General features: G+C 53.8%; 1 protein-coding gene across 1 annotated transcript; it reads right to left on the reverse strand.

Moving 5' to 3' along the window:
- Positions 1-197: 197 nt before the first annotated feature.
- On the reverse strand, positions 198-20,305 carry MTARC2 (mitochondrial amidoxime reducing component 2). The gene is made up of 8 exons (XM_056110678.1): positions 19,847-20,305; positions 14,246-14,419; positions 12,015-12,177; positions 11,175-11,315; positions 5,135-5,196; positions 4,989-5,060; positions 2,878-3,023; positions 198-994 (listed from the first exon to the last, which is right to left on the reverse strand). Exons 1-7 carry the CDS (start codon positions 20,116-20,118, stop codon positions 2,900-2,902), a joined length of 1,008 nt encoding a protein of 335 aa, XP_055966653.1. The 5' UTR covers positions 20,119-20,305; the 3' UTR covers positions 198-994; positions 2,878-2,899.
- Positions 20,306-20,847: the final 542 nt, after the last annotated feature.

Here is a 20,847-nt window from a genome sequence, read left to right on the forward strand (position 1 = left end):
ATGACGTTCATTTCAGCCTCGAATCCATCCAAGGAACAGCTGCCCCTCAGTGGCCTCCGGGAATTGCGGGTATCTCAGTGCCCACGCTGAGGGCAGGAAGTTCACTTATTGCCTGAGTGTACCTGTGAAAGAAAGTCTAAGGAAATGCGAAGGACAGTGACTGAAGTTCAAACACCAAACTCATGAATCCCGAGAAGCACAATCAAGAATCACTTTTATTAATATCAAAACAACAACTGGGGCCTGGGGGTGTCATTCATTCCCATGGTAGGCACTGGGGCGGGGTAGACCAAAGGGTTCATGTCTCTTCGTTACAAACAATTACAGGCAGCTAGAAGATATTCATTCACTCCTCCTCCTGCCTCTTCTGCTCTGAAAATCCCATTCTCAGCCCGTCTCCTGTACCCTGCACCGACTCAGGGGTGCCCCCAACTCACTTGGATGTGGCTTAACCAAGAAGTAATCGAATATACAACGCAAGGTATAGCCAATAATTTCCAATTTCTTACTCAATCACAACCTGACCCATAATGTTGGGGGGTGGGTGTCAGAAGCTTAAGTGGAAAGTCCCCCCTTTGTGACACACTAAGACACATCAGAAAACCTTCTGCTTCTCAGTCTGCCACAATACTGCATGGTGAGTGATACAATAAGGACACGAAGAGCTTTTCTTTGTAACTTTCAGTTGATTCTTGATACATACTTTACTCCTCAATGTCATTGGCAGGGCTTGGTAAGAAATGGAAGAGCTACAGGAACATATAAGATCATTTTCTAGGCAACACTAGTCATTTGGAAAGTCTTCATTACCTACCATTTGTTCATCTCCTTATTCCCAAATCACCTCTAAGCCTTTTCTTGCATTCATTTGAAGCATGCATGATTCCAACAAAGTCAAAAACAGAATCTTCATGTCTGAGGCAAAACCGGTCCACGGCTGACAAGACGAGCTGCTGTGCACAAGCTGTCCCTGATGTGCCTCTGGACACTGAGCCTAGAGCAATGATAAGTATCTCCTGTTAGGGGCTGGAGAAGTAGTACAGTGGTGAGTGCTGGCCTTCCATGCAGCCAGCTGAGGTTCAGTCCCCAGCAACCCACAGGATCCCCAGAGCCCTCCAAGAGTGACCCCCTCGGTGCAGGAGTAATCCCTGCAAATGGCCAGGTGTGGCCCCCAAACTAAAACAAAGCAAACAAAAAATCTCAATTATTGGACCATTTTCCCTCCCAGTCACAAACCACATAAACAAACCAGGCAAGTATTGAGGCTAAATAGAAGAGAGAGAACAGGGGGGAATGCCCTGCCACAGAGGCAGGGTGGGATGGGGGGGTATAGGGGGTGGGAGGGATACTGGGATCCGTGGTGGTGGGAAATGGGCACTGGTGGAGGGGTGGGTATTTGATCATTGTATAATTGAAACCCAAGCACAAAGAATGTAAGTCTACAACTGTACCTCATGGTGTCTCACTAATAAATATTTAGAAAAAAAAGTATTGAGGCTAAATTGCAAGAAATAAAAGCTATGTCCTTTGCCAAATGGCCTTTGCCGAAGAGGCTGCCTGTGAGGACTAAATCTCCAGCTTGGCAGCAGCTGCAGAGACACCTTTGAATGGGCAAGTGTGGGCCCGACTGGGAAAGACCCTCTGAAAGCCAGAAAGACAGTACAAAAGGGATAGGGACAGTGCTGGCCCTGTGCGTAGCTGACCCTGATTTGATCCTTGGCACTACATATGGATCCCTGAGCAGAATAGGGGGTGACCCCTGAACAGAGGCAGGACCACCACCAGGAGAGGCCCCCAACTACATAATAAAAAACACTATTCATATTTTAGGCCCCTTCCTAAACATATAAATAATAAACAGAAAATGACTGAGAATGACTTTTCTTGGTTTCCATATTCTTGAGTGGAATTCGTACACAGTGGGAACCTCAACCTGGTTCAACCCTTCCCAAGCAACAGGTCAGCGGGGGTTGGTGGGGAGTGGGGGCAGGGACTGTGCTGGGAACGGCTTCCTGAAGATTCAGATCACTGACAGCAAAGAAACAGAGTAACCCGGCCCCCAAGGTCAAGAGGCAGGGAGCCATAAGTATGTCAGGTAGGGCACTGGTCTTGCATGCAGCCAAACCCAGGTTCCATCCTGGGCATCCCATATGGTCCCCCAAGTCCTGTAGGAGCAATTTATGAGAACAGAGTCAAGAGTAACACCTGAGCAACCTCCAAAAACAAAACCAAAAAATGGTCAAGACACAAATTGTTCATTCTCCCCATCTTGCATTCTCAGCAGCAAAATGCAAACAAAATACAAAAAGTCAGCCAAGGAAAGTCTTCAAACTCAGCAACCAGAAATCCTGCTCAGCCATGGTGCAGAAGGGCAAGAACGTCCACTTCATCTGTCACTCAAGGATAAGAGGAAAGAAAATGGAGTGCGAGACTTAATTTGCAGTGATATCAGAAGTCTGCTCAGAGAGTCAGTCTCTGGGTGAACTCACTCTCCATCTGGCCTGAAGCCCACCCACCCTAAAAGTGGGCTTCGCTGTTCTCTTTCTTTAGAACCCCCTCCTTTGGGGGGAGGCACAACCAGCCCGATCAGGGCTCACTTGAGGCTCTGGCGGACGGAGCTTAGAGAACCCTGTGCAGGACGGGGATAGAACCCAGGTTGGCTGTGTGCCAGGCAAGCTGCTGCCCTGGGCCTCTCCTTCTCGTGACTGCAGATAAGACCGATGCTTGGGGGACCTGAGTCCACCGTCGTCCAACCTGCTGACATTGTTGCCACGGAAGCACTTTCTCCCCACCATCCCCACATGCATCATTCGATTGGCCCCAGAGCAGCAGCAAAACCGAACCTTGTCAATGGCAACAGACTTCATGGCCTCTTACCCATCATCCCCGTAGGTGGCCACTACACCATCCGGTACACAGGGTCTCCCACTTTCAGGCTGCCGATCTTTTCCACTGAATAGTAGATTCCAAAAAGGGGGGAAGACTTGTAGATGGACTTCTCAGAGGGATCACACAGCCGGTAGCTGAAAGCAAAAAATCCATCAGCAGGGCTGGAGCGTTAGGGCAGAGGAGGGTACTTGCCTTGCATGCGGCCTACCCAGGTTTGACCCTGGGCATCCCATATGGTCCCCCAGTCCCACTGGGAGTGATCCCCCTGATGGTAGAGCCAGGACTAAGTCCTAAACACTGCTAGGTATGACCCCAAAAAACAAACAAAAATCCATCAGCAGGCACCAAAAGGGAAGAGGTCTGAGAGAGCTAACCCCAGATTTCAGCATTTTTGTACCCAAAGCACACATCTTCTCTAAAATCAATAGGGAAGGCTGTGAGCAGTGTTAAGCTGCAAATAACATCACTTTTTTCACAAAGTAGCTGGAGAAGAGGGTGTGGATTGCATTGCTTGGAGCTCAAGAGCGCCCCCAACTGATGGCCCACATGTGACGCAGAGGGTGGAACCAGGGTGGGCTGCCTGGTGAGGGAAGGCCTTAACCCTTGTAGTCGCTCTCTTGTCTGTGAGAATCTAAACCACTTTTCTATGGCTCCCACTAGAGGCCAAGAAGGAAAAGTCTGTATGTGTCACTTAAAGAGTTCGCAAGGCCGGAGTGACAGTACAGTGGGTAAGGCATTTGCCTTGTAGGTGGCCAACCCTGGTTCAATTTCTGGCATCATATAAGCTCTCCAAAGACTGCCAGGAGTGATCCCTGAGAACAGAGTCGTGAGTAAGCCCTGAGCACTGTCCGGTGTCTCCCCCCCCACACACACACAAACACAAAAAATAACTCAAATAAGCAAATGCTTGGCTACTATGGGCACTGCAACTTCACAACCCACAGAAACAAAGTTCTCTGGTCTCCTGGGAACCATGTGGCTAAGCACCCAACTTTCAGGGGGCACCCACTCTCCTGTGCAACAACATCGAAAGGGTTAACAACATGCCTACACAGGGTTTCTGGGCCATGGATACTGGGGTGAAGAGGCACCAGGCAGGCAATACCTCCCTGATCATGGAAGGGGGCAGTGACCATTTCTCTCGAAGGAAAAGGATAAATGTTTGAGAAGGATGAAAGACAAAGACAATAATTAAACACTAAAAATGACCCACAAGCCAGGCCCAGGAGTGAGCTCACATGGTCAGCACAAGCCCGGCACCTGTGAAGCCCCAAGTACAATCCCTGGCACCAAATAGTGCTTCAGCGTGGAGAAGTGTGGTCCTGTGGCCAGGTCCACCCCACCAGCCCACCACCCCCAGGAGTAGGCTCGGTCCACAGGGCACTCTGGATGGTCCCTATAAAAACATTTTTAAAATAATCTGCACTTGGGGGTCGGAAACTTCGGGCAGGGCAGAAGGCATTTGCCCTGCAAGCAGCCAGCCTCAGTTCCATGCCCACTTTGATCCCCAGCACCCCAGCACAAAACCCTGAGCCCTGCCAGGAATGATCCCCAAGCACAGAGCAGGAGCCCTGAGCGTCACCCGGGGTGGTCCCCAAACACAAAAGCAAAAATAGCCCCAGTCCTTTGAATTGCAATTTTTTTTAAATTCAAGTATTTGAGGTCTTCATTTGGGGACACACATGAAGAGAGGATGAAAAATACACTGATCAGAGACATAAAACTATTTCCAATTAGAGATGGATCAAGAACTCTGCAAGATAGATCCACAGAGGAGAAGAGGAAGCACAGAGGCCCTGCCCAGAAGCTGATGGGCAGATGGGCACACAGGCTGATAGATACACAGGCTGACAGGCACACAGGCTGATGGATACATTGGCTGACAGACACATGGGCTGATGGGCACATGGACTGACAGACATGGGCTGACAGACTCATGAGTGCATAAGCTGTTACGCTGATGCGCTCGTGGGCTGACAGACACACAGGCTGATGATCACATGGGCTGACCGGCACATGGCTGACAGGTGGTAGCCAGAACCCAGGTGCCAGGGCTCCGGCAGGGCTCCCGCTCGTGATCGCGATGGGCCCCGACCCACCTCTTCAGGGTCTCCAGAGGCTCCTTCCTGTCAATCACGCCGGTGTCCGGGTCCACAGTGGTCATGATGCACCTGCCACAGACATGCGTGAGGCCAATACCAGACCTTGCGCGTGGCCCCTGCAGGGGCAGCTCCCACCAGCCTACCTGGGACATGCCAGGACCTTCCTCATCTCCACGCTGCCGATGACCAGGTCCTCCCAGGTGTCCTACGGGAGAGGAGGCGACCTCAAGGATGACCCTTCACTGGATTCTGAAGCCAGCAGTGCCCCCATGCTCAGTAGGGGAGCGGGAGAGTGAGCCTGGGACCTGCCCTGGAGAGCAGGGCTGCCCAAGGCTGGCTACCACATGCAGTGAACCCAGCTGCACACGGACGCCCACCCTGACATCCCCGCAGACAGCGTGCTAGCAACGAGCTGCTGGCAGAGCAGAGAAGCACAGGAAAGCTACAGCCTCTGGTTAGCAGGCTCTGAAATACAAGGGGTGATCCTTTGTCCATGACTGGGGGCCCGGCAGGAGGCACTGGGGGAAGGGACCTGCCTACAGGCTCCACGCCCTGCTGACAGCAATGACTGGATACACACACTCACACACACATCACACTCAAATAGACACACACAGACACGCACACCACACACACACAGACACACACTCACACAGACATACACACAGACACATACTCACACAGACACACACTCACACAGACACAGATGCACACACACACTCTACGTGTACCAAATTCCTACATTTCAACACTGCGCCCCTTAAATGCCCCCAGCCCTGCACATGCAGCATGCACCGACACCCCTCACTGCTCCTTCCCTGGGCCCCAGGACGGTCACCATGACCCTGGAGGGTGCAGCGGGAACTGTGCTGAGCTCACTCCTCCAGTCCTCACCCCCAGCCCAGCAGAAGCGCCACAAACCCTCAAAACTGAACCCTCGTCAGCAGCATGAATGCTCCAGCATCCTGGCCAGAGCTCTTCCCTGCAGGAAGTAAGTTCCCTTCACTGAAGTAAACATTTCTCTCTTGGCCGAGCCTCCTGCATGCAGGAACTAACAGAAGCTGCATGAGGCTGAGATTTACTGCCGATGCCATGGCTCGGCCTTCGTGGGACTCTGAAGATCACAGGCTTGGCGCTGGCAGGAGGAAGGGAAACAGCTCCTCTGCTCTGTTCTGGGAGCATGAACTGTGCAAGGTTTCTGCAAAAGCAATTAGGAAATACATACAGCGTCTCCAGAACGCTGATTCAGCACTTCGCAAGAATAAACTTACAAGAACAGGCAAAGACTGTTTGGACAAAGCTGTTGCTCATTATTATTTGTAGGAGGGAAATATGGAAAGAAGCCAAAAGACCAAGAAAATGCTTAAACAGTGAGTGCTGCGGCAGTGAGACCCACCTCCCCACCTTCTACCACCCCGGCCCTCACTGCAAAACTGGGCAAATCTCTAAATCCTCATCTTCCTAAGCGATAGTAGAGGGTAGGATGCTTGCCTCGCATACAGATGACGTGGGTTTGAACCCTGGCATCCCATAAGCCCCCCCAGCTCCACCAGAAGTGCTCCCTGAGTGCAGCAGCAGGAGAAACCCCTGAGCATCACCAGGTGTGACCCCCAAACAAAGCAAAATAAATTCTTCTTGGCCATGTTGTGTCCACTGTGATCCGTCGCAGGGTGAGGGAAAGGGTGTGAGCTAGTGGGGGACCTCACAGAGCCTGCTCCTCCCAAACCCACCTAGGGTTAACTTTCCATCCTTCTCCCCTTCTCCCCTAATACTGAACCTCCGGAGTTTCTGGACAGAAGCGGCAGGAAGTAAGCATGAGGCATGGCGGGTGATGACCTAGAGTGAATGCACAACCTCTGGGCACATCTGGAGAAGCTCCGACTCTGCCTCCCCCCATCCAACCAGGCCCCACTGGCATCTACTGTTTACATCTTTTTTTTTTCTATATCAAACCTGGCCAAGGTCCTTGCTTGGCACTCCTACCAAAACCTGGGAAGTAGGTCAGGGAAGTAGGCAGGTAGGGGAGGCCCCATGGCAAAGAGTTCTGGGGAGCAATAAAACCAACTAGCCCTAATGCTGCCAAGACCCACCCCTGGGCACAGGAACTAAGGCCTGATAGACCTTTCCCTGGCACCAGCACGGAGAAGGCTGGACCCTCCTCCAACAGAAACTGCAGCAGGAACGAGGGCCAGGAAGGAACTTCAAAGAAGGCCACCAACTGCCCCTAGCTCTTGCCCTTGGCAACCGCCCTGGGGCAGGTTGGGAGGAGCCCTATAAAAGTCAACTTGGAACAAAGGAGGCTCGTGCATATGCTCCTCTAGCCAGTGGCATGTATGGCCTGCATCTCCCCTCTGGAGAGAGGCACTTTCATACCTTCATACTTCAACGCTGGGATGTGTGCTGGGGCTCTCTCCACTCTGGGGAAGCCTATGTTCTTCTCTCTCTCTCTCTCTGTCTCTCTCTCTCTCTCTCTCTCTCTCTCTCTCTCTCTCTCTCTGTCTGTCTCTCCCGCCCTTTCTCCTGCCCACCCCATCTTCAGTCTCAAATACAACCTGCCTTTCCTTCAAGGCTTATCTTCTGAAATTCTTTCCCGTGAGTGTGAGGTGAGGACATAAAAGTCTTGGATCCTCCTTTCCTGCAGGGAGCGAGGTCCCTGCAGACTCTCACAGTCCCCGGTCCCCCAGTCCTTTCTGGGTGGCAGAGTGGGAAAGAGAAAGGGACAGATCTCAAGGCTGCCACCTCTGTCCTCCCCACCTCACCTAAGTCCCCAGGGAACCCCAACCGCATCAGGAGCTTCTGGGGGAAAAGAAGGCCAGGAAAGGGCCCCATACATGTATACCCTCGAGCTGCCCACACCCCCCTGGAAAGTGCTTCCAGGGGCTGAGTGTCAAATCAAATTATATGAAATTGAAGCCAATCTCCATCATGCCGAAGCTGGTGTCGGTTCTTCTGGTTCTGATGGCTTGGCAGCCCTGCTCCCTGCGGGCAGATGCCCAGCCCCTGAGCCCCTCAGTGAGTGCCAGCCCAGCGCTCTTCGGTGACTCATGCCCAGAGGAGCAGAGGAGGGGCTGTGGCTTAGTCTCCCTGACTCCCAACAGAGCACAGAGCCCCCCTGGTCACACATTGGCATGGTAACGGTGGGCAAGCTACTCAACCTCTCTGAAGCTATGTCCTCATCTGAAAAAATGGCGTGAAAACATGACTCCAGTGGTTATCAGACACTTTCCACTCAGGCTCAGCACAAAAATATAATTTAATGTGATAACCACCAAAACTTGAACACACCCAATACTCGGAGGCGGGTGGTGTGGCTCAGCAGCAGCCACAGATTCGTGGGCAAGAGGCCCTGAGTTCAATTCCCAACAGTGAGGGGAAAGGTTAATCCCCATCCTCTCGAGTTTCCTGGGACAGCTCATTGTTGGGTTCCAACATCCATGAGTGGATGCTGGCCAGTTTTTATAAAATCAAGACTATGTTCAAACAAAAGCGACCAGCATAATCTATATGTACATAGGCTAAGGAAAGTTCTGCAAAATCAAAATGTTGTTTAAGGTGCTAGAATGATGGCATAGCAGGGAGGGCATTTTCCTTGCACACGGACAACCCAGGTTCAATCCTTGGCATCTCACATGGTTCCCTGAGCACCTCCAGGGGACAATTCTTAGCACATAATTGAGCATCACCGGGTATGACCCAAAAACTAAACTAAAAAAGAAAAAAGGGGGGAAATGCTGTTTATGTTATATCTGGGGGTGTTTGTGTATGTTTGTGTGTGTATGAGACAGAGAGAAAGAGAGAGAGAGAGAGAGAGAGAGAGAGTTGGGACACAATATGAAATGTAACTTCTGTGAAAGAGGATTCTTTCAGCTGGTTTATATATACATTTTAGACATATAATGTGCCAGCACCAACCCACCACCAGTGTCGCTTCACCAGTGTTTTCAATTCTCTCCCACTCCCCATCTTGACAACACACTATCCAGTCTGTTGGTTGCAGTTTGGACCTCATGTCTTTGGTGCCACTGAGTCTGCGTTTGGGTCTAGAGCAACACCACCCCCACGTTGCGGATATTCCCAAGGCCCTTGACTTCTTCATCACCTCTCTTCCTCATCATCTTCCCCCCTCAGCTTCTTTCCTTCCCTGACCTTCTCCTCCCTGTTCCCTGGGACTCTGAGAGTTTTAAGTTAAAGAGGATCAGAGGAAGTCCGGTCCTTCCCAGATGCTCTGGCATTAACCACCTTCCAGAGCATCACTGCTCATTGGCACATTGTGTTTAACCAGGAATGAGTCTCCCAATGGGCACCATTTCCCCTGAGCTTCCAATTAAACAAGGGGGATAATGGGCAATAGTCACAATGAAGAGTAAACTTGAAAGACTCCAGCAATCAGAGTTCACAGGAGTGAACCCTCACCCTGACCCCAAAACGCTGGTTTGGTCCTCAACCCCCCCTGGGTTCGCCTCTCACCTCCACCATCATTCTTGGTCTCTAGGTTGTCATCAGGGCTGTTGGCACTTCAAAAATCCCTGAAGCCAGGCAAAGAATAGCCCCGGGATAAGGCTTCTTATTAAAGCACTCCAATAAATTCTTTTTTTTTTTTTTTTTTTACTTTTTGGGTCCACACCTGATGATGCTCAGGGGTTACTCCTGGGTCTGCACTCAGGACTTACTCTTGGCAGTGCTCAGGGGACCCTATCAGATGCCAAGGATCGAATCCAGTTCGGCTATGTGCAAGGCAAATGCCCTACCCACTGTGCTATGCTTCAGCATCCCAATAAATTCCTAACTCAGCCCAACCCAGCTTAGGAGGCTGCAGCATTGGATGATGACTATGATTCGCAAAAGATGGGCTTTCTGAAATCTGCAGAGGATGGGGCAGGAGAGACAGCAGGACTGGGAAGTAGCGTGTCACGCACAGAGCTGACTTCGACTCCATCCACAGCACCCCAGAGGGTGAGCCCCTCCAGGGGTAATTCTTGGGCAAGGAGCAGTAGTAAGCCCTGACCAACCACCCGGGGTGACCCCAAAACAAACAAACTCATGTATTTCTGTACATAAACAATGACCTATCTGAAACATCAATTATAAAACCTGCAAAGGATAACCTAGGAGGATCTGGCGCACACAGCCAGGGGTGCCGCAGCTCGGGCTGGCGGAGAAGCACTTTCCCTGACATGGGGTGAGGAACGATCCAAGCAGGACAGCCCCCCAAAACATCCTGCTCCCAGAGACAGGAGCAAAGCTCAGGAGCAGTCATGCGACCAATATCTGCCCAGGGAGATAAGCAGCATTTGTCCATTTGACCGTCTGCGAACCCTGCAGTCCCACCTTCCTGGTCACACTGGCCCTAGAATAGGTCTGAGCCTGTGAAAGCTCGTGCCCTGGGTCCCACTGAGCCACTGCTGCACAGCGCCCTCCCGGCTCTTTCTCTGGGGCAGGAGCACCTGGGGCCCTGGTTGTTTCTGCTCAGGTCTCCCTGCCTCTCCATGGACATTCTGGACTCTCCAGTGTGGCCAGGACACTGTGGCCTCTGGCAGGTATTTGCGGGTGAAAACTAATCATAATGATCATGGCCTGGTCTCATGATTCAATCCATCAAAGAATCCAAACGACAGGCCCAGATACACGTGTTCCTCCTTCCCCCCAACTTTCCTGCTAAATAGCCTCTCCCAGGCACCCCCAATGTGACGCTGACTTAGCATGAGACATAATTGGGGGTCAGAGAGAGTCCAGTGGGTAGGAAACTCGCCTTGCATGCAGCGGACTCTAGTTCAATTCTTTGCACTCCGTAGGGTTCCCTGAGCACCACTAGGAGTGATCCTAGAATCCAGAGCCAGAAGAAGGCCCTAAACATCCTAGGTGTCACCCCCAAACCCCACCAAAATCTGAACGACTGAAGCAGAGTGATAGTCCAGGAGGTAGGATGTTTGTTTTACATGCAGCCGGCCCAGGCTTGCTCCCTGGCACTGAATACATTTCTCCCAAGCCCTGCTAGAAGCGACCCCCGAGCACAGAGTGAGGAGTCTGTGATACACAGCATAGTAGAATGACTCCCACACGACTCCATAGCCGCTGACAAGACCCACAGGAGCAGCCTCTGTCATGTGAGTGGACATGGGAGAGGAGCAACGCTGGGTCTGGCTGTGCCGACAGCCCTGGGCCCCGCAATAGGAGGTCGCTCACCTCCTCAAAGGCGCCACACCCCGTCACCACGATGTTGGGCCGGAAATTATCCATTGTGGCCTTCTTCTCCAGTCGGGAGTTGAGGTCAGCCAGGGAGGCATCCGAGAGAACCATGAGAGGGCTGCAGTCTGGGTAAGCCACCTGGGCCGAGAGCAGAGCTGTCACCGTGGGACCTGACCCGGCACACTCACATCTTGAACCAAGCCACAGATGGACCCACAGAAGGGGGACAGGCCGAGGACGCTCGGGAAAAAGGTGACCCCAAGGAACCTCCCAGGCCCTACGCTGAGCAGCATTAGCTGGCCCTCACCTGCCTGTCCCTGACCCCAGCACCCGCCCGTTCTAGGAATGGGTTCTCTGCACAGCAGGCATTAATGGTCCCCCTCAGTAAGCTCCTAGTATGCACCTGGCACAGTTCTAAACAGAAAAATGCAAGATCCTGGCCCTCAAGGAGCCTGCAGCTGGCGGCGAGTGGAGAGAATTTGCGAGCATTTGGAACCCGGGTCTCCCGGAAGCACCGGCAGGCTGGTCTTGGGGCTCACAACTGGCTTCTGTCATCTTAGGAAACCCGAGTTTAGCCTCTCTTCTGCTTCCTGGCAGGGTTCCCCCAGCTTCTGCGTCAGTGGTGTCTCCCATTGTCTACACCCCCTGCCTCCTGAGGTGCCACTGGGCTTGGAACCCACCTCCGTCTCCATTCCCAACGTTGCACCCTCATCACCGCCACCTGGGCTATTCCCATTCTGTCTCGGGGGGCACCCAAGAAACCCCTCTTGGCCTGGGGGGCTGCGGCAGGAAGGCGGAGGGCAGGGGCAGTGGGCTGAGGCTGCTTGGAGCGCGCACCTGGTATTTCTCCTTGATATCAGGGAGAATCTCCCTCCCCTTCCTGCCTTTCATGTTCTTTTCAAACTGGACCAGCCGGAAGGCTTCCGTCTTCAGGTAGCTGGTGAACCACTGAGCCACCTCATCGCCGCAGTCCCGGCCCTGGATGTCGAGGCCGAATAGCCTGAAAGAGGGACCGGAAGTGGTAGGACCACCGGAGGGCACTGGCCTTGCATGTGGCTGCCCAGGATAGAGCCTAGCACCCCCCTTGCCTCCTAGGCCAGCCCACAGTGACCCCTGAGCCCAGAGAGATGGGACCGCAAGTAAAACGTTTGTCTTGCACGCCAATGACCCAGGTTGGATCCCCCGCGGTGCACAGGGTCCCCCGTGCCCCACCAGGGGTGACTAAACACAGAGGCAGGAGGAAGCCCTGAGCACATCCAGTGAGGCCCAGAAGCCCAAAAAGATGAAACTTTAAGCATCTATTTGTTACTTAGGAACTCGTAGATAAGTTGAATGACAAAGGGGAGTAGCTAAAGGACAAGAAACTTTGGCACCTAGAGGAGGAGACATTTCCTGGCCCTTCCAGGCCCCGGCCAGGTGGGTGGCGTAAGCAAATGAACATCAGACAGATGAGCAAGAGAAGAGTCGAGATTTAATTACAAACACTGGAGAATCCACCAGAATGTGGATTCAAAGCCAGTGAGGAAATTGGGGGTGTCCGACAAAGGGGAAGGAAGGACGAGGGCCTTTGAGTTCAGGGGATGCAGGAACCAAATAGAAGCTCTATCATGACACAGAGATTCTGCCACAGACAGATTCTGCCATAGATACAGGTTTCTTGGCTAAAAAGATTCATTTCTCATACAAAGGAAAAAAAGTCTTAATTCTGCGAATAACCCCGTGTTCATTCCTCGAGGTAGTTAAGGGAACGAACTGTCAGCATTTCTCTTCCAAGCCTGCCTGGCCTCCCCTAACTGGGAAAGAATCCGCACACCAGTGATATGGCCGGAAGACTGCCCTGGACACTTGGGGGTGGCCCACTTCTCATGGATGACTTCAGGGAAAGGGCCCCCAGAGATCAGGACAGCACCTGAAACTCATCACTGGAATTCTTGGGCTGTGCTCTCAGTCACAGGTGCATTTGTCTATGAACTGAACTCTGTACCATCATCCCTAGGTAACAGAGCCTTTCATGGAAGAAAGCCCAGCGGGAGAAACTATTTCACTTCAAAGGGAGCTATTATTTCATTATAAAGAATTAAATGGAACTGCCATGGCTCTGTCTGGATTTCAGGTCATTTATGAACCCTCAATTCAGCTTCCCAGACAAGAAGTATATACGTTTTTGTAATAATTAAGACGTCCTCCTCATCTATAATTGCTGTTAAAAAAAATTCTTGTTTAAACACCACCGACAGTATTCTGCCTGTTCAGCAAGCTGACACACCCTACAGAGAAACTTGGTTCGTGTCCATAAGAAAGCAAACAGACAGGCCACCCCACATCCTCTGAGCCCCTATGTCCTCTGATCCATGGAAAGAGCTAAGACTTTGAGGGCTCGAGAGATAATACAGGGATTATGGCACTTGCCCTGTATGTGATCAGTCCTGGTTTGATTCCCAGGGACATGTACGAACACAGGTCCCTGAATATAGAGTCCCCAGGTCCCTGAATATAGAGCCAGGAAGAAGGAGGGAGGGAACGAAGGAAGGAAGGAAGGAAGGAAGGAAGGAAGGAAGGAGGGAGGGAGGGAGGGAGGGAGGGAGGGAGGGAGGAAGGAAGGAAGGAAGGAAGGAAGGAAGGAAGGAAGGAAGGAAGGAAGGACAGGCAAGTGCTAACCAGCACACCTCAGGGGAAATAGGGGACCCCCAGACAGGCAGGCGCTACACTAGCACACCAGAAATAGGGGACCCCCCCCAGACAGGCAAGAGCAGAAAGAAGTGGGGAGAAAGGAAAGGACGAGAAGGAAAGGGGTCAAAAAGGAAAGAAGGGAGGGTGGGCTGTACAGCAGGTAAGGAGGTTGCCTTGCATTTGACTGACCTGGGCTCAATCCCCAGTACCCTATACAGTCTCCTGAGCCTGCCAGGAGGGATTCCTGAGCACACCCATATATGCCCTCCAAGAAAGGGAATGGGGAGGCGAGGGCAGGGAGAAAGGGAGGGGTGGAGGAGGATGGGAAGGAAACAGGGAGTGAAGGGAAGCCTCTTCTCTCTGGGTCCCTGGACACCCCCTCCCTCCCAACAGAGCACCTGCAGTTCTGAATGGAGTTGGACGAAGGCAGCTTGCTGGGCAGAACCAGCGGGTCCATGCCTGGGGCACTGAGGACCAGGCGGTCACCCTCAGCCTCGATGGAGACCAACACCAGGCGCGGCTCCTGCCGGGCTGTCACCATGTGTCCATCTTCCTTGATCACCAGCCAGAACCTGCCAAAAAAACAAGCAGGGAGCCGTCGAGACCCCTCCCGGCACCCGCTGCCCACTCCTGCCCACTAACTGCAGACCCTGACCCTACAGAGCTCTGGGCAGCCTCTGCGGGGACTGGCCTCGCTCCTCGTCTCCTAGGGCCTGTCGCTGACCAAGGGGAGATGGACTGAAGGTCAGGAGAGAGACTGGGGTGGTCTCATGCACAACAGGGCGTAGATTCAGAGCCACATCACCCAAATGATATTATCACTTAAACAGCGAGGCCCAGTCTCTGTGGTGTGAAATGATATCTCACTGTGGTTTTGACCTGCATCTCCCTGATGATTAATGATGTGGAGCATTTTCTCAGTTGCCTTTTAGCCATTCGGATTTCTTCTTTGAGAACCAGGCGGTTTCTATTCATTTCATCGCCCCATTTTTTGATGGGGTTGGATATTTTCTTCTTGTGGAGTTCAACCAGTACTTTGTATATCCTTGATATCTGGGAAACATAAAGTAACAAAATAGGAGACTAACACCCAAGAATGGCCGAGATTACCAGGAATTTTACTCCATGGCTTGGAGGCCAACCACACATGCTAGGGGAAAAGGGAGCTCAGATAGAGAAGGGAGCACCAAAGAAAGGGTGTTGGAGGATCCTCCCAGGATGGGAGAAGCATGCTGAAAGTAGACTATAGACCAAACATGATTGCCACCCATTGCCTCTTTTGCAAACCACAACACCCAATAGGAGAGAGAGAACAAAAGAGAATGCCCTGCCACCGAGGCAGCATAGAATGGGGGGGATGAGGGGTGGGAGGGATACTGGGATCCGTGGTGGTGGGAAATGGGCACTGGCGGAGGGAAGGGTATTTGATCATTGTATAATTGAAACCTAAGCACAAAAATTTGTAAGTCTAAAAATAAATAAATAAATAATATATCGTTAAGAGTTTTAGTTAGAAAACAAAAAACAAAAAACCAGCAAGGCCCAAGGGAAAGCTCCTGTCTGCTGGGGCAGCCGCCTCAATGCAGCTGGATCTCTGGCACCACACATAGCCCCTCCGCACCGCCCGGGGCCACACCTGAGCACTGTGGGGTGGGGCCCAAGCCTCCCAACTAGGAGTTCTGCCTCCTTGGAAATGCATGTTTCAACCTCACTGCACTGGACAGAGTGCTGGGCTCATGGACAAAAGTAATGAGCGGCAACACAAAGCCGGAGATTTTCCAAGCACGTAGGCAGTGGAGCAAGGGTCGTTTTGGACTGGGGGGAGGGTGAGACTCTGCAAGGTGCCTATTTCAGGGCCCACGAGAGCTACGTGTGACATCTGGAATAATGCAGTGAGGACACGGAGGCATGGACAGCTCAGGGCCTGCCATGCTGCTCAGTCTCTGCTGAAGGTTCCCGATCATGTAGAGCCTATTCAGGCACTGGACTGACCTGTCTCTTCTCTGCAAGACACTGATTGACCCCCACCCAACTGCCCATGTGGGTGCAAGGACACGGAGGGAGCAGAGGTCGGGGGTGGGGGGTGAAGGTACAGTGCTGTTGCCTGAATTGTCAGGGTTGCTCCTGCCCCCAGAGCTGGGAACATACGGCAAGGCAGGCTGGCTATGCTGCTGAGGTGTCTTTGTCACCCTGGATTGTCTATCCTGCTCCCCAGTGGGGCGAGGCAGGGTGCAGCCTTCGTAACTCCCTGTCCAGAGCCTCTTCCAACCTCACCCTTGGGTGCAGAGTCCTGGGGGACCCTGTTCTGGTGCGTCCCTGCCTGCGCCCTCCACTTCCACCCCGGAGGCTGGGGGCATGGGCCGGCATCCAGCTGGCAGTCACAGGTGGTCACTTTCCTTCTGACACCTTGATGGAGCTTCTCATCTCCCACCCATCCCCATCTCACCCTAGCCCCCAAGCCCACCAGGAACCCGGATCTCCTGTGCCACAACCAGAGGTCACGGCAAGGAGAGGCGCCTGGACTGACGCCAAGACTCTAAAGGCAAGTGGCCACCTCTCGCAGCCCAAAAGACCTGACAGAGGCAACCACCAAAGGCCAAAGGTCAATGCTGGCCGGCCCCACTGCCCTCCGACCCCCCCACCACCCGGGGAGGCATGTTTTCAGCCCTGACCTGGGAACGAACAGCCAGCTTTGCCCATCAGACCCAGAAGGACAAAGGCCTTTCCCAGGACACACAGCCCACCCTGTTCTAAAGCCAAACACTGAGAGTGCAGAGGGCAGGACGCTGGCCTTTCATGCGACTGCCCGGGTCCATGAACCACCAGGAGTGACTCCTGAGCACTGCCAGGTGTGGCCCCCAAACAAAAATACAGTAACTCAAAGCTGCTACTTTGGATGGATACAGAAAGTCAGTGGATGGAGGAGGGGTCCGCTAGGAGCCTGGGGACTCCCGAAACAGAAGGGGCAGGGCAGCAGGCCGGCAGGACAGGAAGGAAGGCTCTGGGGGGACCGTCTGATCTGTGCGTGGGGGCTGCTACCCTCATTACCCAGTACACCCTGGTCTCCTGCCTGCAGAGCACATGCCCAGCCCCTCGCGTGATCTCTCCAGCCAGAACACTCATGTTCACAGTGACAGGCTAGACTGGGGATTGGGCAAGATGGTGTCCGAGAAGGCGGGAGCCCCCGCCCCAAGAGTGGACGTGGACTCTGGAAGGGAAGGGCGCTCAGGGAATTCACATGTGCTGGAATAAACCAAGGCCAGGCTTCAGAGAGGGCAGGTGCAGGTTAAGGAGCTTGTCAGGAACAACTTTGTAACTGTGTATCTCATTGTGATGCAATTAAAAAATTAAAGGAGCATGTCAACTGGGGGAGCTTTGCAAGGCCCAGGGAGCCCCAGGGACTCTGCTCCCCAGTGGTGGTGGCGGTTGGGCAATGCCAGCCCTCTGCAAGTGGACTTCAGATGAATCCAAAGTCAGGGGCCCTGGCTACACATTTACAAAGAGGCCTGGAGGCGGAATGCACTTCTCCAGATGTCATAGGCCTGAGAGCCCCCGGAAGATGAGCTGCTTCTAAGAACATCTCCAAAGACCCTAGCTCTTTCCAGCATGTAGGCACAGGACTCAAGTGTGGGACTCAGGCTCTGGTGAGGAGAACAACGCAATCACTTCACAGTGGTCTCCCCTGCTAGCTTTCCGGGTCTCAATTAACCTTGAATTAATACAGCCCAGATTAGATACGGGCTCAGATATTACCAGGTTCAAACTTTCTCTTTTCCATACAAAAACGAAGAGAGATGAAGACTTCAGGTTAAACTCGCTGGTGGCTAGGAACTTCTTTCCTCCTTCCTCTCCCTTTTTTTTCTTTTTTCCTTCTCTTTCTTTTTTTTCTTTCTTCTTTCTTTTTTTCTTCCTTTCTCTCGCCACTCCCAGTAGTGCTCAAAACTTCCTCTTGGCTCTGTGCTCAGTGATCATTCCTGGGGTTGTGCTCAGGGGATCATATGTCGCCCAGGGAATCAAACCAGATTCAGTTGCTTACAAGGCAAGAACAATAACTTCTGTATGATCTCTCCGGTCCCAGATGATCCTTCCTAATCAGACACTGGTTTCATAGAACAGAGACACTGCTGCCACAGAGATCCAAATTCTAATCCTCCAGCACTTCATGTCTAACAGTGATCTTGGTTCAAATGCTTCCTTGATAGATCCAGCTTCCTTGGTTGCAACGTTAAGATCCAGACCGTGATATAGTCATAGGTGGAGTAATAAAGCCATCTCCGTGCAGACCTAGCTCAGACCTATATTATGCACTGAGTAAAAGTTTCTTCAACACAACTCCCCACCCCACTCCATGCCAAGCACCGATGGCTTAAAAGCAAGAAAAGTGGATCCAGTTCCACTGAATTTAGGATGCCCACGAGGAGCAGACATGCAAAGGTCAGATTCCTGGGAGTCACAGACAAGTAGCATCATGAGAAGTGGAAAGCCAAAGCTACTCGGAGGACCCAAGGAAACTCAGACAGGAACTGGAAATCATTCTGGGAAAGGCCTCAACCTTGGAGCTGAGAACACAGCTGAATGGGAGCTGCACGCCTTGTACATACGAGGAAGGTCTTGGGTGCATCCCTGCCATGGCAAGATGCCCGGGCACTGCTGGCTGGCCTGGGCTTGACCTTTGCCAGGAATGTGCACCCCACCTCGTAAAAACTCAGGAATCTTTGGATCAGAGAGATGGTACATAAGGTAGGGCACTTAGCCTTGCATTCGGCTGACCCAGGTTTGATCCCCGGCACCCCACATGGTCCTCTGAACCCACCAGGAGTGATCTCTCAGCTCACTCAGCTCAGAGTCAGAAATAAGCCCTAAACACGTCCGGGCGTGGCCCAAAAACAACACCGAGAAGAAGCAGGCACGATTCTCTTGTGCAGTATAAGCAAGAACCTCTCCCAGCTTTGGGAGGGCGTGCAGAGCTCTGCAGCTTCTCACAGGAAGAGAGTCTCTAATCCTCACACTCCATAAATCCTGAACATCTTCTTCTTCTCAATAATCCCAAATAAACCCCTTTAATCCGGGGCAGAGAATCACCTGGGGGAAGATTTCAACACTTAAGCAAACTACTGGCTTTGCTCCTGGCAATTTTGATCCGCAAATATAGGCTGAGACTCACAGGAAATTTAAGTTTTTAAATAAGCTCAGGACACAGCCTTTAGGGGTACAGGGAAGCAGCGAGTACCCAGGGGGATACAAGGGCTGCAAGGCTAAGTACTGCCGGCTCCAAACCCAAACAAAAACCACAGATATAACATGTGAGGTCTGCTGTTGGGGGCATTCCCCCAAATTTATTGGCGGGGGGTGGACTACACCTAACTGTACTTTGGGCTTCCTTCTGGCTCTGGCTCAGGGATCACGGCCTGATGGGGCTCAGGAGACCATATGGGGCAGTGGGGTCAGCCACGTGCAAGGCAAGCGCCTCTCCGTCCTATCCATCCTTCCCCCCATCTCTTCCTGAGGAGGGCTCTCCTGAGCCCTGTGCCTCTGGAGGAGGGACACCAGGCCTGATTCCCTCTGCTCACACTCATCCACTCTGCTGACAATAGGCCGGCTCTGCCGGCTCTCCCAGGCCCCTTTCCCATGGCCGAGAGTGGGGAAAGTACAAAGCCCAGCGGAGTCCAAGGCAGCGTCCCGGAACGCTGCCCAGCTCGACCTGCCCGCTGCGCCCGCGGAGTTGGCCAAGACGGAAAGTTCAGAGGGAGCAGAAGCCCTGGCTAGCGCGCCCAGACCCCCGCCGAGCAGACGCCAACTGCCGTCCCGAGAGGGACGAGCGCGGACCCGGCTCCTTTCCCACCTGCAGAAACCGGACTTGTCCTGCGGGCCGCCAAGGGCCGGGGCTGCCACCAACAGCGTGAGACGGCGGGCGGCGGCCCCTTCCTGCTCCCACCCGGGGCCAGCCCACGCCTCCCCGGCCCCCGACTGCAGGTCCTGCGCGCGCGGTGCCGTCCTACCTGTCCCGCAGGTGGCCGCTGCGCAGCCCCAGGGGCGTGCACTCGGCCTCGCTCACCCGCACCCCCTTGCACGACTTGAGCGGGTAGATTCTGAGCTGCGCCACGGTGCCCACCTGTTGCAGCCGCCGGCGCCGCCGGGAGCGCGCGCGGCGCCAGGCCACGGCCCCCAGGGTCACCGCGGCCACCCCCAGCGCGGCCACCCCCAGCCAGCGGGTGCGGCCGGGCTCGGGGAGGCCCAGGCGGGCGAGCGCGGTGGAGCCGGCGGCGCCCATGGGCAGCGGCTGGGCGCGAGCGGGCGGGCAGGGGCGCACGGCAGGCTCGGGGATCCGACGCGCTGCGGGCCGGTCGGGCGCGGGGACAGGCTCTGGCTCGACCTCGGGCGCCCCCGAGAGGCGGTCGCGACGCCCCAAGCCCGCGGGACAAGCGCCACCTTCTCCGGGGTGGCCCCTCGCGCGCACTTCCCTTCGCTCCCTTCCGGTCCCCGACCGCCACCCTCCACCCCACCCCACCCCCGCGCTGCACTTGGCTGCCGGCCGGGCTGGCACCGTCCAGGTCAAAACTTTCCTTGGCACCAGCTGCGTGCCCCCAACGCCAGAGCCGCTGGGGAGCCTGGCGCGAAGTGCGCCCCGCTCTAGCCTGGCTCGGGGGCGCGGGACAGGCTGCAGGCTGTCGCTCCCGCGTCGGAGAAGCCCACCCTCCCCGAGGGCGCTGCCCGCTCCTGCCAGGGCCCGGGCGCCTCTCCCGGCGCGTGGACTCCCCGACGGCAGCGGGGAAGATTGTGGCCGCCGCCTGGTCCCTTTACAGCCTGTCTCTTCACCTTCGGGCCACGCAGCTCACTGGTGGATCTGAGTAATGCTTCACTCTTTGGTAGTTTCTGGATAACGAACTTTTTTTTTATGTTTCGGTTAAAATGAAGCTCTTTGGGCGGGGCCGGGGCAGGTCACCTGGAGGTGCTCAGGGCTGTTCCTGTGTCCGTGCTCCAGGTGGTGCTCTGCAGAGGA

This window comes from Sorex fumeus, unplaced genomic scaffold (assembly GCF_029834395.1).
Source record: "Sorex fumeus unplaced genomic scaffold, SorFum_2.1 ptg000010l, whole genome shotgun sequence".
NCBI lineage: Eukaryota > Metazoa > Chordata > Mammalia > Eulipotyphla > Soricidae > Sorex > Sorex fumeus.